The sequence below is a fragment of the Halichoerus grypus genome, chromosome 9 (assembly GCF_964656455.1).
Source record: "Halichoerus grypus chromosome 9, mHalGry1.hap1.1, whole genome shotgun sequence".
Taxonomy (NCBI): domain Eukaryota; kingdom Metazoa; phylum Chordata; class Mammalia; order Carnivora; family Phocidae; genus Halichoerus; species Halichoerus grypus.
The window spans coordinates 26,148,907-26,168,463 of record NC_135720.1 but is presented as its reverse complement, the minus strand read 5'-3'; the positions used below and the strand labels follow the sequence as shown (position 1 = coordinate 26,168,463).

At 40.7% G+C, this 19,557-nt stretch overlaps 1 protein-coding gene across 6 annotated transcripts in view; it reads right to left on the bottom strand.

The window, feature by feature from the left end:
* Positions 1-19,557, bottom strand: part of NHSL1 (NHS like 1) — a 231,770-nt gene that overhangs the window by 76,700 nt on the left and 135,513 nt on the right. The window contains exon 1 of one of the 6 annotated variants that reach the window (XM_036097876.2): positions 2,068-2,198. The exons of the other annotated variants lie outside the window; for them this stretch is intronic. Coding sequence (XP_035953769.1) covers positions 2,068-2,128 — 61 coding nt within the window. The 5' untranslated portion in view covers positions 2,129-2,198. Of the gene's footprint in view, positions 1-2,067; positions 2,199-19,557 lie in introns of those variants that run through there. 6 annotated transcript variants of the gene reach the window in all.

Below are 19,557 nucleotides of genomic sequence, written 5' to 3'. Positions count from 1 at the left end.
CACACTCTATAATCTCTGTGAATTTTCACAAACTACCTAGCATCTGCAACCAAGCGCAGATTAAGGAAGCACCTGTGAATGATGTAAAACATTTCTGAATCTATCAGGGGACAGCTACATTTAAATGAAAAATGGCTAAGAAAAAAGAGGTCCACATCAACTTCCAAGCAAAACATACAATCTTGCAAAAAAGAAATCCAAACAAGAGTGTTTTCATTTAGAGAGAAAAGGATTCTGAAGCCAAATTGTCCACAAACACAAAAAATATGTTATTTAAAATGACGGAAGGAAAATCGTATTTCTCACTGCTTAAATTAATTACAGTTAATGATCAGTATATATAAAGATTCAGAGAAAAGAATAATTTGGACTCATTATTTTGTAAGCAGCGGAACAATCTCACAAACTGTTCCATTTTTCTTTTCTCTACTTCCTGTGATTTCTTATATTATTTCACATATGGTTAAGATGAGCGCTACAATTAATAAACTGGTGTGACCAACTGCTTTTGTTAAGAGGCCAGCTGGTTCACATGCAAAATGATAATTAGACAAATTAAGATAGACCGCTCTGGTTTGCTGAAGACCTGACAGCAACACTAAATGTCTAACTGTATTTGGTTTTCTAGCAATGGTGAAGGTTGACCTAGGCAAGGATAACATTTATCTCATTAGGGTTGGTTTAAAAAAAAAAACATTACAGTGTCCTAAACTATTGCATAGACAGCAGAATTCTTCAAACGGAGACACTAGCTCCGTATTTAGCATGAGGGCTGTGAAGGATCTGGAATTACGCTGCTGCAGGTGTCACGGAGGGAGCAAAGGAAGGTCAGCCAGGCATAAAATGATATTCAGAATGAGTCCAGGGAGTACAGAACTTTCATTAAAGTCAAGCATAGACTTTTGACACAAATAAACCTTCCTCTAAGCTCAACGTTTCATATTCTTTCACTGATTTTTCTTGTCAATTGTGAGAGATAAGGATAATTTTAATAAGGAAACAACAAATGAGAGTAAGGGACAAGAGTAAAAACATCAATTATTTCAGGGGGGACATATGTTCAGTATCTCTAAATTCTAGTAACCTAACATTTCTAAAGCAAGGAGTTCACGGTGCAGGTTTCTGACCTGACGCCACAGAATTACCTCCAAGCTTGCTGGCATGCCCCGGGTACCAGAGGGCAACACAATTAGGGCACAGCTGGAAGGAAGGGGGGCGTGTTGATTGCAGAGCCCACATAATTAGGCCCACACAGAATTGGAGAAAAATCACATGGCAATCAAAACAAGAATGCTGATGCTAGGTAATGGCTGGCCACTGACTTTGTTAAAACGATATGCTTAGCTCCTCCCCCTCGGTATCATCAGGGTTCGAAACAGCAGAAAAAAACCATGGGATTCTTCACATCGTAGCAAATAAAATCATAATAGGAGGGATTAAGATTAGCCGTCTTTCTCATGCACCCCAACAATAGTTTCAACAAGCAGTCAAAAGCAGGAAGCTTTGGAACTGTAAAGACAGGTGCAGAGAGTTTGTAGTTTCGTACACTGTATTTATCATTCATTCATTCATTCATTCATTTATTGCTTTTTTCCACTAAGGAAGAAAGGCGGAAGGGAGTAGAAAGCACTAGAGGAATCTGACCGACAATAAAAAGACACACAATCAATGTTTTCCTGAACCAGAATAAAAAGAAATGTAAGGTATCTGGGGAGAAAATAACGTGGGGGGGGGGGTCTTACAAGGCCAAATAACTTCCCCAAACCTCCGTCACATTGTACAACAACTCCCAGCAGACGCGGCTTAACCCAGTTTCATCCCCTTATCTGAAACGCCCATCTCTTTGTGCGTAGCAGTCCATATGAATCATTACATGATAAAACATGTTCAAACTGAGCAGCCACAGTCAATTTTCACTAGCGAACCATATTTAATCAAGTAAGCATTTCGGCTCTCGAAGACAGTCCTAACGCACCTGCACTGTTCTCCACTTGTCTCAATGCTTATGCACAACGGGATGCAATGGAATTATTTTATTATAACTGCTTTCTGAAGAGAAATACTCACCAGCTGCACCCCACTGGATAGAGGACTCGGCCACAGACTCCGGAGGATATATCACATTCATTATCAAAACAAACCCCAGAGCATCTATGGAGGGCTCATGCCAGCAGGGCGTCCCATGTTGAAATAGGATAAAATTCACTTCGTCACTCAGTAACCTCCGTCTTCCTCTTGTCAATACAATCACAACTGCCCATCAACAAGGATAACTCTATACTCTGAACTTTCCAGCTTCACTTAATATTGTGTTTAACACCACCACTCTCCCTTGCCCCACCCCCCAAACAGCCTCTTCTTTCTGCAGCTGCTGAATGCCACAAATAGCTTCTTGTATAATTTGATTTAGAATGCACCCCAAACTAGACATGTTGAATGGCAACGTGAATGCTTCATTCAGAGAGAACTAAAATGTGTAGAATGCCCTAAAAACATCACAGTGGTAAAGGGGATCATTTGGGAGTCTTGGGGCAGAGCCTGCAAATTCTTCTCAGGTCGATGCAAATGGCAAGAGAAGGGTTTCAGGAGATTCCCACACTGATCAAAGGACGACTGGCTAATTCCCCTGTCTGGATGGGGTTTCCCTAAAGTGGCCTCCATTCTCCACACACATTTATTTTTCTTCCTACTCTCCTAATAAAATGTACTTACTCTAAATCTATTCATTCTCTAGCATCAGTGATCCATTCTTAGGTTAATTTTTGAAATTGTCTGACTTAATGCTTTGTGTATTCCACACACGGCAAGCCCCCTCTGATATTTTTGTAGGGCCAGAGCCAAATCCAAGTACTCACTTTGCAAAGTCAGCTACTCCCCAATTTGATACAACATGACAACACATAACATTCATGGGAACATTCAAAGAAAGGTGATAATCACCCATCTGTATGAATGGGTGAAGGAGGGAAAGAGCTGGGAGAATTTAAAAGCATCTGTCCTATAATGCCACAACAGTCTAACCTCTATGAAAACTTCCTTTAGGAAATAGCTCACAAATAATGAAATAAAAATTCCCACACGGATGATGACTACTTTCCCATCACAAATGTAAGTTGTTTCTTGAAAAGCTTCCCTGTGTGTTGAAATTGGAATTTATTTTCCTGAATACCAAGTATCCTGGCAACCAAATGACTACTGGAGCTGGAGGACAGGGAGAAGAGTTAAAGGAAAAACTCTTTTGTTGCTAGGGAAAAATGGGAGCCAGAAGGACCAGTGAATTACCTTTAACCCGCTCTCTTCCCATCATCCTTTGGGTCTCAGATTAACAGACAATTTCTTCAGGAAAGCAAACCTTTCCTGACCCCCTGACTCTGTTGACACTGCCTATTATTCATCTCATCAAGACCCGTACTTTCCTTACAGCACTACTACTTGCTGCTTTGGTATAGTTGTTTGTTTGGTGAGTCTATCTCCCACTAGACATATGACCTGGACCACAGAACAGAGGCCATGGCTCTCTGGATCCACAGGGCCTAGGGGCTGACCACCAGATCTGATACACAGTAGGCATACAATTATTATTAAAGGAATAAATTACAGGAGGAAAAGTTTAAGCAAAATGAGCTCCAGAGAATTTAGCTTTATTCTATGGTATTAGAAAAGAATTAATGTTAAAGCATCACAATATTGGTAGACAGCTTTTAGTAAGACATGAAAGTACATTTCAAACAAGTCATTTCATTCAATTCCAGCCTTGACTTGTTCATTAAGGACACTACCCACCAAGCACAACACTAGGCACTGAAGACACAAAGATGAAGACAACCTTCTCTTACAAAGTCCTCCTTGACCATTTTGTCTCCCATGTCTTCTCCCTAGAAGAGTCATTATCCGCTCCTCTGTCACTTATCCCTCCATAATTGAACTTATCTATCTCCTTCGTTGGCTTTGGAGATGGCAGTAAGTCTGCTGATTGAAGAGCAAAATGAATGAATAAGCAACCTATTCCTTGTCTGTTAGGAATTCCATTGGATGGAAGACTGATACAATCAAATGGTAGTAAGACACATTTTTAAATAGAGGGTGCCCTCTAATGGGAACTAGAAGGAAATAATATCAGAGAAAACATGACAGTGCAGGTGACGTGTGATGGACGAGTAAGAATTTGCTAGATGGAGAAGGATATGAAACACATGCCAACTAAACAAAAGAGCAAGAGCAAAGGCACAGTGAAGAGAGCGAGCTGTCAGTGTGTTGGGAATACTGAGTTACATGTATAACGGAGGCTGTAATTGCCTTCATAGCCCCAAACCACCTTGTAGGCTGCACTGCATGTGAAGGCCTACAAGCTGAAAACCACATTTCCCAATCTGCCTTGCACCTGGTTTGCAGAACCGGTACACCTGGCGAATCTGATGGAGGACCTGAGTCCACACTCCTGATGCTTTGGCGATTTCTGCGGGTAAGTCTGGTTGTTGAAGCAACTCAGTAGGAGTGATAATTCAGTCTCAGTGTTCAATCCCTACCAGTTCAGGCCTTGGTAAGGCAGTTGTGAAATGGTGTCTTGGGAGTCATTACTGAACAGCTTGGACTTGTTCCCTAGGCTTTTCCAATGATTGTGTAAGTACCACCCACCTATGTTAAATCCCCTTCTGCTTACACTGTTGTCTGCGGCTGAACCTGCCTGAGACAATCTGCTAGCCCACTGGGATGACCAAGTGGGGTTCGTAGGGGTGGAAGTGGGAAATACGGCTAGAAAAGTAAATCAGGGCCAGTTGTGAGGAACCTTCCCTGGCAAGTCAAAGAGGTTAGACCTCAGTCAGTTAGTTATGGTTAAACATCAGTTTTTATACAAGATAGTGGTCTGTGTTTTAGAAGAATTGTAGAGGCAAAGGAAAACTGAATTGAAAAGTTAGGCAAATTCTAGGGGCACCTGGGTTGCTCAGTCATTAAGCATCTGCCTTCGGCTCAGGTCATGATCCCAGGGTCCTGGGATCGAGCCCTGCATCGGGCTCCCTGCTCAGCGGGAAGCCTGCTTCTTCCTCTCCCATTCCCCCCTGCTTGTGTTCCCTCTCTCACTGTCTCTGTCTGTCAAATAAATAAATAAAATTAAAAAAAAAAAAAAGTTAGGAAAATTCTATAAATCCAAAGTGAAATAATGTTGATGAAAGAAGGAATGGGGGTAAATAGTCTGTCCTCCTTATGTTAACGATTTCTCCCATGCCTAACCTTTGGCTGTGTCCTAACACTTCCTGCCTCTCTTAAATGCTTTATATTCCAGCTAGGACACCAACAGTCCAGGGGTTGGATGCGCCCACCCACTGACTTGGGTTAGCCTCTAGCCTTACCAGTTTCTCTTTCGATTTCATGATGCTGGGCAATTTTGAGTGACTATTTTAGTTTTTGATTATTTTTTACTTAGACAAACTGATTTTCTTCTAAGAGTGGGATTTGCATAAACGATCATAAACCATAAACGATATGGTCATGATAACAGCCGATAACTGAAAAATAATATATTCTCTGTATTTATTTTTAAAATGCTGACTTTCCCCCAATCTGTTATATACAACTGAAGTATTGCATAAATTCTGATAAAGAACACACAAGAACATCTAACCACTATCAGTATTTAGGGAAAGAAAAACAGATAATTGAAACAAGACAGCCAGCCCCTTGTTAAGTGGCTATGAAGGGAATGTCAGAACACTTATATGGAAACAACAGAATCTACTCATTATATGAAGCAAAAAGGATTTATTAAGAGATATTAAGGAGCTTTCAGAATCTCCAGCAGGGCCAGAGGACACGCTGACATGCCACACTGCCAAGACTGTCACAGTGAAACACTGCTGTTGCTGCTACCTGCTCTCATCACTGATGACGTGCAAGTCTGGATGCTAAGTGTCCACAGAAGTCAATGTCAAAAGAGCAAGAGGCTAGTGCAGCGAGGCTTACAAGAAGATGCAAACAACCTATGAAGCTACTGCCTAATTTTCATACTGCAACCAAATTCAATACTGGTTGACAGAGCCTTGGTCACATACCAGTCTAGCTGCAAGGGAGTCTGGGAGTAAAGGCATTCGCTTAGCTACCCTGATCTGAGAAGAAGTAAGCCAGGCAGGCATGAGATGGGAGTTGGGTGAGCCAATGACAGAACCAGCTGCAGGATTTCTAGCCAAGTTCTTCAGGAAGAACAATCACTAATATAGTCCAAAATCAATCTGGGTTTGTAGTCTCTTATCTCAATTTTGATTCAAATCCAGAAGAATGTTTATTTACACCAGAACTCCCTGAATCAGAAGCTGAGACAGAGAATTCTTTCACTCTGATTGCATTGGTGGTCCCAAGAACTCACCAAGTAGTATTCAACACGGTCACCTGCTGAGTAGAAAAACTCAACACAGTCCAAGATTGGTTTCTTCCTATGGGCTCCCTTTCATGAGAACATTAAAAAAAAAAAAAAAAAGGAAACTATAGGTTTTTGTGTTTTTTTTTTAAGACCTGCTCAAATTCTATGTCATATAAGAAAAATAATGGCGATAGAGGTGAGGGTGTAAGATTCACAGCAGTGCTTTTCAGGAAACCAGAATACTCCATGGGTTGTTATAATCTGACTTTACAAATTAAAAGAGCAAATTCAATGAAATCACTTTTCCAATTACCTTGTGTACTTAAAATTGGAAAAAAAATAATAGAAGTTTGGCCTTAATTCTCCACTATGTATGAGTTCTTATGGAGAAGACCATGCATAATCTAAGCAATGACATAGTAACTTCAGTACTTACACTTCTAAAATGCCACTGAAGAAATTGAATTTAGATAAAAAATTTAAAAATAAAAATAAAAATACAAACACTGTAAAAAATGAAAAAATAAAATTAAAAACAGAATGCCACTGAAGAATTAAACACTCTACAGGTAAGCATCTATTAAGAAAATATAACTTTTCTGAGCAGCACTGTACAAATAAACCTTCTCTGAATGAGGCAGAATAAAAATGTTTTACCATGTATTTAGTAATATCTTCAATAGTATTTTTTCACAGTATAATTTGTGGTACTAATTTAATAGAAAGCAAATCTTCAAAAGAAATTCTCTTCTGCTATTCAATTTTTCTTTTAATAAAGTGAAGACCTTCAACTTTTATCAAGAAACAATGGCAATCAAATGGGAATTTCTATGTATCTCATTACTTGCAAATATTTATTTCTTCATAAACACCCAGATATTATAAAAAAAGCATGAAATATTAATGTTCCTATCCAGTTTTTTTTTTAAAAATCAGAGAGCCATCATCTTGGATGGAGAAAGTAATTTGCTCCCATCTCAATACATGAATAATTTAATTTTGCAAGACTAATGTGACATTTGTATAAGATGCCGTTCCTATTGTCCATGATACATAGACCCCCAACAGCAGGGGAGCGTGCGAAAATTCTGTAAGCAATTTCAAGCAAATTCATGCTTGAAAACAAGCATGGTGTCTGCAGGTTGTTCTCTGGTAGGTTTTCCTTGTACTTCAGAAAGGACACTCCTCCACACACGGCTAGTGGTTTCTAGCCAGCTCGCTGGAGAAAGATCCAGAATACATTGGCAGTATTTCCTATTCCCTCCATTTCAGGAAATCAGATAGGGTTGATCAGCAATGCTTCTCTTCACATTTATATTGCTGAAATGTTCTATCTTAAAAAACAAACAAAACAACAGTCAGAGCCACGTGTGTCTATGACAGAGCCTAAGTGAAAAGTTGGCCATTTCCACCTTGAGTTCAACTTTTTGCAACACATACACAAACTTCAATCAGATCTCTTTGACCACCGTGTGGAGAACGGACTGGGTATGGGCAAGTAAAATTAGGAAGTTATTGTTATGAACTGTGCAAGAAATGATGGCAGCCTGAACTAGTGTTGAAAAAAGAGAAATGGGTGGATTCAAAATAGATTTTGGAGGTGGAACAGAAAGATTAGATAGATGTGGGATGGAGAGAAAGGCAGGGATCAGAGAGAACTCTACTCTTCCCCCCTAAGGTGCCTGGGTGGAGGCCAGTGATGCCATTTGCGGAGAAGGGAAACCTGGGAGGAGGAATGGCTGGAGGGGAAAGGAACCCAGACATCCGACATGGGAGCGGTCTGTTAGACACACAAGCGGAAATCTCACATGGGCAGATGCATGAAGCTCAGAAGAGAGGCCAGGACTGGAGATTAAAAACAACTTGGAAATGAGCATACAGAAGGTACTCAAAGCCACTGACTGAGAGCACTTAGGGAAAGAAGGCAGGCATACAAGAGAACACAAGATTGAACCCTGTGGTTATTCCTTAGAAAAAGAGGAGGGGGATCCCCTGCAGGAGCCAGAAGTGGCAGAAGTAGTTTCTTGAAATTAAGAGAGGAAATACTTTTGAGGAGGGAAAACGTAGTAGGTAACTTCACAGAAAATGCTAATAAGGCAAAGAGAGAACCCTGGGCATTGCATCTGGCAACATGGAAGCTTTAGTATCCCTGAGGAGAACGCACAGTGCAGCAGAGGACCAGAAATCCGGATTCTGATGGATGAAAAAGCGAAGAGGAGGTGGGGGAGCAGGAAGATCAGATGTAGACCACTTGATTGATTACTAAGTTTTGCTGTCAAGATAGAAAAATATGCGAGCACTGAAGGATATGTGAGGTCAGGTAATTTCAAAAACTGAAATAAGTTTATATAATTATATATTTAACTGAAATAAGTTTATACCATTATATATTTAACTTATATAGATAAGTTAAATAATTTCCTTTTCCAAAAATGTTTGGTTTTTCTTCAAGATCTCTTAATTTGTTTCTGAGTCCCCAAGCCACTGCAGAGCCTTTTTTAGATTCACATTACGAAACAGGATTCAACTATCTGGGTTAATGAATGACAATAATCTTCAGGCAGAAAGGCTGGGAATTATTTTCTGAATTAATGAGTTTCATTAATTGAAAAAAGAAAGGGCCTCCATCTCCCCACATCCCCCCACCCCTGCACCCTTTCATGACCTCTCTGTACAGCACTGGCAGACATCATCTTTCTACCAACTAACAATGGCTGGATTCAAGTTCCGAACATTCCTGAGAAGAGGCACTCATTTGGGCAGAATGTACCCATCAAGGCCATTAAGGAAAATCCACCCATCAAGTCTTATAGCTCACCCAGCATTTTTTTTCTACTTATGAAGACAAAATTAAGGTGAGGGGGAGCAGTAGATTAAAGAGAATTTTTTAAGATAAAAAAGCTGAAGCAAGTAACTCCAGGAATAGAAGACAGTAGACTGAGAGAGGAATTCTTGATTGGTTAACCGATTTGGAATCAAGACTATGAAGTAATTGAGAGTGTGAAATCTCCAAGGACTTAAGAATGGAAAGCCCAAACCTGTGTCTATGCTGTAGGTCCAGCCTGATGCCAAATGGCAAGACTGCTCCATATGTTAAAAGCACAGTACAGTCTTTAGGGAAACAAAAGAAAAATAATAGCTAGAAGCAAATGGTGCTTCCTCTGAGCTGAGCATTTCATGCACAATATCTCATGTAACTCACATCACAGCCCTAGGGTGTTGGAGCTTGTATTTTCCCCATGTTTCAAGTTGAGGAAATGGTGGCTCAGTAAGAAGCTAAGTAATTTCCAAAAACCATTAAGTATGCCAAGTGGTGGGGCAAGAATTCAAACCAGGTTTGCAATCCTGGAGGCTTCCTCCTACCTACTCACCGTGTAAGAGGACCTCTGGGAATACCTAAGGCAGGAATGAGCACTTAGCAAAGCAGACAGACAGCTGAGCCCAACACAGATTCAAACAAAGCAGGAGAACTAAAAGCTCAAATTAAGCCTGGACTTTAAGCAAACTTTTTATTAGGCACAGAAAAGTACACAAAATATGTGTGTCACCACGTGAGTGCCCACGTTACCAGTACCCAGATCAAGATGTAGATGATGATCAGCTCCCAGAGCTCTGTTTATGGCCTCCATGGTCACTACCACCATCCCCGAAGGTGATCGCTACCCTGACACGGTCACCAGAGGTTAGTTTTCCCTGGTTTTGAATTTTACATGATTAGAACCATACTTTCTGTATTTGGCTTATTTCACTCCACGTTATGTTTGTGAGATTCATCCATGGGATGCACGTGGCAGTAGTTGGTTTATTCTTATTGCTGTATGGTGAAGAGAACACTTATCCATTGCATGATTAATGCCCATTTGGCTTTTTTCTAGTTTGGGGCTTTTATGAGTAGCATAGCTTTGGACATCCTCATAGATGTCATTTGGTGAACACATTTATACCTTGATGTTGAGCATATTCCTAGAAGGGGAAGTTGCTGGTTTAGAGGGAATGAGTATATTCAGCTTTAGCAGATACTGCCAAAAAGTCTTCCAAAAAGGAAAGACTAGTACAGTGATTTAACGGTTTTCTTCCCATAGTAAATGGGCACTCCAGTAAAAACAGAGCTTTAAAATATTGAAGGATATCATAAAAATTATCCCAGGGCCATTCTTAAATATCAGAAGTAAACTAAAAAGAGAGTCTTCCTGAAAATCATCTGAATGATGGAAGCCCTGCTTGCCAAACTTCATGTAATAAAAGCTAAAGAGGAAAGAAAACTGCTTGAAAGGCTCTTGAAAGGGTCGGTGTATACAGCACCTGGGCTGTCCACAGACTACGCTGAAGACAGTAGTGTTTGGCCCAGGAAAGCAATTTCTAGTTCTCACCCTCTATGTGAGACCTGGAACCTCAATGTTTCCGGGCCTTGGGTGTTTCACATCTGAAATGATAGAAGGGCACTAGTTGAGCTCTCACTTCCATTTTGGGCGCAACATAATGTGATACAGATAGATAAAGGAGAGAATGCTTCGGGCTTGTCAGAAGCAGCAAGGATTCAGTCCTACATACTCACTATATAATGCACCCAAAGCTAGAAGATATAAAACCATGGATATACTTTTGTTGCAAAACAAAACAGAGGTTAGCTGGGCTGATGCATGCCGGGGAGTTCTAAGGACAACTTAAGTGCTGGAGAAATGTTTTAGGGATCTTATAAGGAAGTCTTTTAGAAAAAAAAAATATTTGAAAATATTTGGCCACAATGATCCCAAGATTAAAAATAAATTTTAAAACGTGCTCTTGGGTTCCCAAGTCGTAATGTTAAAATATATTTTGCCATATACAGCTCTCATTTCCCTTCCTTCTTGTATAGGACACCTCCCTGCTGTCTTTTTTACCCAGAACACCTATGACACATGAAACTCATTCCAGCGGGCTTGCCATTTTTCTCCCATTTTTATTATAAGGCTTTTCAATCACTATGTTCCTTTATACTTTTCCTCAAGTCAAGAGCTTGATTTTTATTCTTTTTTGTTTAAAAATAAAAACAGGGCGCCTGGGTGGCTCAGTTGGTTAAGCAACTGCCTTCGGCTCAGGTCATGATCCTGGAGTCCCTGGATCGAGTCCCGCATCGGGCTCCCTGCTTGGCGAGGAGCCTGCTTCTCCCTCTAACCCTCCCCCGTCTCATGTACTCTTTCTCTCTCTCATTCTCGCTCTCTCAAATAAATAAATAAATCTTTAAAAAAAAAAAAAATAAATAAAAAAATAAAAACATGTTAGGTTTACTAATTTTCCTCCGCATGCAGTTTTGGCTACGTCCCATCAGTTTTGAAATTTAACTTTCTCTGTGTCACTACTTTCTAAAGAGTCTACTTTTGTATTCAAGTATCTTCTTTTCTTTCTTTTTATCTGTAATCCTAATGAATTTTAAAATAACCTGACATAAGGTCTCAAGTTGAATAAAATCCATCTTGACAGAATCCATAAGAAGTCTGTCATTCTTGATACCTTTTTTTTTGAAACTCCCCTAGCATTTATCCTGCCTCTTTGCACTTAAAGATACACTTTAAAAGGTAATATACCCTGTCATGTATGTAACTTTAGCTTGTCTTTGCTTTGCCGTGTTTAAACAGGAAAAGCAAATTGAGCCAGTTGTATAAGCCGTACACAAATCTGTCTCCCCTCCTCTGTCTCCTCCTCTTTATCCTATTGACAGAGGAGGTCAAGACCAGCTCTGTGAGGCTGTCCTGGATTTTGTACAGATAAGGATTTCTTTCATAGTTACATATTTTGGAAACTTTAGTTAAGTTCAGAGGAAAAAAACACCGTGAAACACCAAAAACCATACAGACATTTTGATGACCATTCCAACTGTACTCACAAACAGCAGTGTGAGACTCTCAAGCTGGGAAGGAGGGAGTGAAAAAAAAATTCTTTTTAAAATCTGAAGTGACAAAAGAGTTTATGAGGCTTCTAAGGCTTGTCACACCATGAAAACAAATCCCCTCATTTACATCCGTAAGGAGCCCCTGAATTTATAGCTCACGTTAAATGGCAAGTCAGAGTGCAGCAGGATTACCAGTGTCCAGACATTTGCGGACGGCATTTACATATGAAAAGTAGAAAAGAAGTGGGTAGTACCAGGACCCTTACCAATCCACTTAGGAAACTGAAAACCCAAAGTGAAAAGATCCTGTTTGGCCCGACAGTCTGACAAATACCAGTTAGAAGTGCAGAGGCTATGAGCATTTAACATACACAGGACAGAAAGAAAAACGTCAGTTAACAGTTACTGGGTCACGAGCCAAGGTTCCAGGCCAGCTTTCCGTGTATTAGCCCATTTAAAGTTCATGAAAATCTTATCAGTGAGGGAATTACCATCTGCAGTTTAGCAAGGAAAGAGCAGAGACGCAGGGAAGTTAAGTGAGACGGCCGCATAGTTCTACCGGTAAAGCCCAAGTCATCAGGGATTAGAAAGCCCCAAACAAGAACCTGTGAAAGAGATGTCAGACCCTGCTTCTTATTTATTCCTCCTGTAATTCCTCCCAGAGGATCCATGGGCCATTTTCCGATTCACATTTTGTCATTTACTGGGAACAGGTAAATTGTATATCTAAGACTCAGATGAGAGGATTATGGGGAGAAAGCAAGTTATCTGGCATGATTATAAGGCTTCATAAGTCAATATTATTTCACATGACTATATGATAAGCCTAAAATATCAAGATTTTGTTTCTGCTATTTACTTTCTTAGAATATATTCCTAACACTCCAGGAATAACTGGAGTAAGAAAGAATTAAGGGAGGGGTGCCTGAGTGGCTCAGTTGGTTAAGCAACTGCCTTCGGCTCAGGTCATGATCTCAGGGTCCTGGGATCAAGCCCCACATCAGGCTCCCTGCTCGGCGGGAAGCCTGCTTCTCCCTCTCCCACTCCCCCTGATTGTGTTCCCTCTCTCGCTGTCTCTCTCTCTGTCAAATAAATAAATAAAATCTTTTGTTTTTTTTAAAAAGAGAGAAGGGAGAATGGTAGAATGGAGAGAAAGAGCTAAAGGTTTCCAAGGTTTCCATTCAGGAAGAAGAGGTGAACATATTTAGAAGAAAAAGAAAAAAAAAAAATCAAAGTAGATCCGGGTTAATAATTGTGCCAGGTTTTAGGACCAAGGAAGAAAGGAAGTGCGGTGTTATAATTTAGTAGCCAGCTTGGTCTTCAAACACTACTGTGCAGTGGATTTGCTCTCATACTAAGTAAATGTTTCTTTGTTGTTGTTGTTGTTGTTTTAAGATTTATTTTAGAGACAGAGAGTGTGTGCGTGTGCACGTGCACAGAGTAGGAGCAGAGGGAGAGGGAGAGAGAAACTCAAGGAGACTCCACACTGAGCGAGGAGCCCAATGCGGGGCTCGATCTCACGACCCTGAGATCATGACCTGAGCCAAAACCAAGAGTCGGACGCTTAACAGACTGAGCCACCCAGGCACCCCTAAGTAAATGTTTCTTTCAAAATAAAAGAAATCAAATATGCTAAGATACAGAAGAGAGACTAGCTTAGAAAAGGAAATGTAGACAATCTCTGAATGATGAAATTAACATGCAGATCAAATAAAGCTCATTTCCAAATTAAGGATTACAGCTGAAATTTGGTACACATATAAAACAACCAAAGCAAACACACAAACAAAAAACTGTCAGGTTTTTAACCTTTGTTGGCAGCAGTGGTCCATCAAGTCAGTAGACTGTCTTTTTAATTTTCATTCTTTGACTAGTCATTGAAAGAATTATTTATGAGCCTGTTATCTCATGTTTGAGAGGAATAAATGTATAATTCATGATTTTTCCTCTAGAAACCTGTAGGCACTCGTCACTTAATTCCTACAAAGGTGAGTGATTAAGTAGGGTTATCAGCTCTGTTAATTTCTGACTCTATTATTATCACCCTATGCAGACACCACTGTTCTAATATTTCAAGCCAACTGATACCAAGCCAACTGCTTTAATATTTCATATTCGATAAATTCACCACATTGGCAAAGCATAGCCCAAACTTAAGACTTTTGCCTATCCTGCACTGCACAACTAAAATAAAAGGCTTTTAGAATTGCAGTGAGAGTACAGTATTTCCTAAAGGACATCAAACCAACTCCTCTATTTTTATTAACAAAAAGCAAGTATATTTCAAGCATTGGGCTTTGAGGGGACCTTTGACCAACAGGATGGCTCTCACAAAGGCAACATTAGAAAAACAGTGCTAAAAAGAAGTAAACATCTCAGATGTCCTACTTACACAACACTTGGAAAAACTGAGAATGAGCCTTTGATATTCTACTACCAAAAACAATCTTCATTTCTCTGATTTATTATTGTTAACTGTTCCTGGACAAAGTCAGCATATGATAATGTACGATCAGCCTTGATTTTCCCTTAGAGGCCATAGGAGTCTGAGACACACTCAGGGGCATGCCTTGGATCAACTATGATGCTCCAGACATCAGGGAGAGTTCTCAGGCAGCCAGAAATAAAGACCCCTTACAACTGTCAGAAAGGGCATTCAATTCTAGTGTTCTCAAACTTGGTGCATTCAATATTAAGGTCCACTGGAAATCAAGTCTTCCTAATGGAAAGGTCCCCAAAGCAAGAAGTTCCCATACCCCAGCCCCATTTTTTGTTTTGTTGGTGTAGTAGTTCTCTACTGCTGTTTTAACAAATTATCATGAATTTGGCACCTTAAAACAATACCCATTTATTATCTCACCGTTCTGTAGGCCCAAAGTCCAGAAGGCTTCTGGGTCCTCTGGTTAAGATTTCGCAAGGCCTAAATCAAGGTGTTGACTGGCCTCCTATTTGGGGACTGCAGAGGAGTATGTGCTTCCAAGCTCATTCAGGTTGTTGGTAAAATTCAGTTCCTTCTCATGGTTTCCTAGTGGTTCCCTTCATCTTCAAGCAGGCAACAGACTGAATCCTTCCCAGGCTTAGAACCTCCCTGACGTCACCTTTGCCAGCAGCTGGGAGAAAGCTCTGCTCTTAAAGGTTCCTGTGATGCATCAGACCCACGTGGATAACCCAGGCTACTCTCCCTTTAAGGTTGCCGAGTAGTAGCCTTAACTACATCATCTGCAAAGTCCTGTTTTGCCATGTAGAACACATTGACAGGCATGGCACTGGGGGATAAAAGTCCTGGGGACCAAAATTTTGCCCATCAGAGTTGGCAGGGTGGAGTGTTCCATTATTTGGATTCCTTCAAGGCCAGAAGACTCAGACCGTTTCACCTTGATAATCAGTTATGGATCAATCATTAACTGTTTATCTGTGTTTCCTTGAATGAGTTACTATTTCTAGTTTGCACCACCATTCCAGGTAATGAACACTATGTCCCTCGTCCTGAATACCTAGCTCTGGCTGACATCATCCATGTCATGAACCCTTACAGAATACTGCAGTGCTGCATCCCAAACATGATGTTCCCTGGTAAAATCCAAATTATTTTAGCATTTCTTGGCCTAGTTACTTCTCCTTCCAAGGCAAATAATCTTAATTGAAACTTTTTGTGCATTTCAGCACCTGAGAAATTACCTACAGAGAACATCTGGAATGAGGCCCAGAATCCCAGGTGTGAAACAGTTTATAACTTTATACATAGGTAGGGTAATGTTTTCTACTTTGTTTCTAATACTAAGCCAGATGATACCCCAGAACTTTCCCTCATATTTTAAAAAATTTTCAAGTATTAATGCATTAATTCAACCACCAACAGTGATGTGATTCTTGGCATCAAGGACAATGAAGAACAGGTTCCCCGCCTTTACTGCCTCGCACAAGAAAACTTCTGGATGACAATGTGGCAGGTGGCCCAGAGAAGTTAAGACCAGCTTGGGAAGGCTAGTGCGGAGGGTTTCTACAGGAGGTAACGTCTGAATGGAGTCCTGTTGGTCTAATCTAAATGTTAGGATGATGCACCAGGGGAGAAACAGAGATTCCTTCTAAGCAGCGGGTCCTGGCACATGTAGATAAAGAGGAACAAAGATGGTGAATATAGAACGGGGGAGCCTCTACTGGGAACTGAAGTTGAAGAGGAAAACAGGGAGGCATTCTTTCATGAAGAGCTTGTCTAAATCATGGTAAGGAAGCTGACTTTATCCTAAAAACAATGATATGGTGAGGGGACTGAGGAGTGTCTACCAGAGAAGAAACCACATTCTGGAGAGAGGCTGGGTACGTCCCGAGAGCAAGTAAACTAAAATCAGCGTGTTAGGAGACTGATAAGCCAGAAAAAGAATAAAATACTGCTAGTCACCACACTAAGGCAGTGCTGGCCCAGGAGACAGAGAGGACAGAGCATATTCAAGAGGGAGAACTGACAGGAAGTGTAGGAGAAGGGGAGAGAAGGAGACAGAGGACTGCCAGTTTCCCACCACATTCCAGGCGCCTCATCTCATGTGGTTCCCACAGAATCACCCCACCAAGCAGGCAGGACAGTCACTTCTACTTATTAGAAGGGGAAAATGGCTCAGAGAGCCTAAGTGGCTTCCTCAGAGTCAGTAAATGATAGACTTGGGATCAGAAACTCTTGTCTGATTCCCAGGTTAAGAGTCTTTCTGCTTCACGTGCAGAAATTTTACTCATGGTTAAAAACATCAAGAAGACTTCAGGCTCATCATCCTGAATGGGCATTTTAGTAAGATCTCAAGTGCTCATTAAAATGATGGGTCTGTCATCTTCATTTTTTTGAGCTGAAAAGACAACCTCTAGGTCAAAGTTCTTGTAACTTTTAATAACCATAACAGCGATAAAGGGAAGGAATAAAGTCCCTAACGCAGCTAAGCACTCAATCCACTCAACAGATATTAATAAGCACCTCTAGATGTACTCTGACATAAGGTTCCGAATAATAACCAGCTTGTTCTCATGGTACCTAGTACAGACAGAAAAACACAGTGACTGTATTGTATACATATTTACAAAGAAAATGGGGAACAAAGGTTATAAAGGAAATAGAATGAACTGCATATAGGGGAACCTTAGAAAATCATCCAGCAGATCTGAACATTTAGAAGAAGGGATGAGAAGACCAAAGGAAGTAAAATTCCAATGGAAGTATTTAAACAGATGTTAAATGAAAAAAAAAACAAAAACAAAAAACACCTCACATATTTAAATGATCTGCTAAGAGAAAATAATCCATACTTCTAAAGATAATTTTACCACTTTTCTTTTTTTGTCCATGCTCAAATGCCCATTCACTAGACTATGCACTGGAGTGGTGGTGGTGGTGGGAGTGGGGGTGGTGGTGGTGGTGTGTGTGTGTTTAAACCTAAGAGGGAACGAAGTGCTTGGATCAGGGTGTGTTTCTCATTGGTGAGTAAGTCCTCAATCCCCTAGTAAAGAGAGTATAAGCCCTTCAGAATGGGGCTTGGGAGGAACCAGGAGGGGACTGGCCATCTCCCCTGAGTGACCGGCCACTTCAAAGACCAAGAAGGCACCTGAGAAGTGTACCTCCCTCCCCATCACCACAATGTTTGAATTTCTAGAAATACACTTCCTTTCTCCTTTATACCAGCTTCCCACTCTTACAAGCCATTTATGATTGAAATCGTTGCATTAGATTTTTCTATCCAGTTGTTACAGAAAATAAGACTCTGAAAGTTAAAAATCTTTCTTGCTCTGCTTATTGCCTACATATTTTCAGCTGAATGTAGAAAAATCCAGTTTTGTATTTTAAGCTATCCTCAAAAAAAGCCCATTTATTTTCAGGGGGAGTGATGTCTAAAGTCCGTTTCACCTCAACTAGGTTACATATTACATTCCATGCCTTTAATCTACAAATATCAACTGGAATTCCTTCGTGGTCAAGCTAATGCGCTAGGCCCCAAGGAACTTAGAATCTAGTAGGGAAGCCAAAGCATCAATCACTACCACACACAAAAAGTAGTACATGTCCCAAAGAACACGCAAATCACACTCAGTGAGGGGGTCAGAACCTGCCCTCCATTTTAATAATGTTATGAAAGAAAAAGTTACGGTATTACAAAAGAGGAAAATATCCTGCACTCATCATGAGAGGACTTTTGCTACTCCTAATAACACACAAAACTCAGCAAAACAAATATATGCATAAGAATAAAAACTGAGCTGCTTATTAAACATATAAGTGAGCTTTCTAATTTGGATAGGCTCCCTATTGCTTTGACAGGCTCCCTATCAAAAAAGCCATGGGGATCAATTTTGCAAAATCCCAACCAAAACTCTTATCAAGCCTATTTAGTAAAGACTAGAGGTACATCTGGGTAGCTGCATTAAATCCACAGATTGCTACTTTTAATGCTAAAATGAGATAGGGTAGAATGATCTTCATTCCCATTGCGGAGAACACAAAGGAATCCCGTTTAAGATCACACCTTCTGTGAGCATCAAACAAGAACATGACTCACCTGGGACTCTTTTTCCTTTTCCACCAGACTAGAGGATTTGACATAGCTGCAAGCCCTGCAGCTTAGGTAACAACCCCCTATTCTCTATGGCTTAGGTTTGGCCCATGATTGACACCCCCAAAATACAGAGAAATTGCCAAGACTCGAGCTTTTACTTCAAGTGAAATGTAGTTTTGAGCAAAGGAGTGGAACCATCACTTATGTTTTTAAGGGTTGACTCGGGCCACTGGGTTGAAAGAGTCTGTAAAGGGAAACTAAGGTGGGACTCAGGCAGGGAGGGGGCAGTGGCTGTCTGGGAGGTAGTCAGATTGTGGAAAAGATTTTAAAGATCGAGTCAATGCGATTTTCTGACACACTGAATGTGGGGTATGAAAGAAAAAGGAGGCATATATGACTTCAAGATTTTGGACCTAAGCAACTGGAAAGATGCATGTGCCCCCTGACTGAAATGAGGAAGGCTGCAGTGGAACAGATATGGGGGCGAGTGCGAGGGGGACCAGGAGTTTGATGTATTCATGATGTCTCCTAGACATCCAGTTGGAAATGTGGAGTGGGCGGATGGGTATTCATATTTGACGTTTGGGGGAGAGGTCCAGGCTGGAAATAGAAATTTGGGTGCTACCAGCATATCACAAATACTAGATGCCCTTACTGGAAAACAGCAAAGGACTCTCAACACTGACTAGAGAACTACCGCACAGTAAGGATTCTCACTGGGTGTGAGGGAAGCAGTACTCTGGCAGAGAGAAGCCCATTCTCTCATTTCTCTACAGGGCATCCATTTAGTCTGACATCATTGTTGC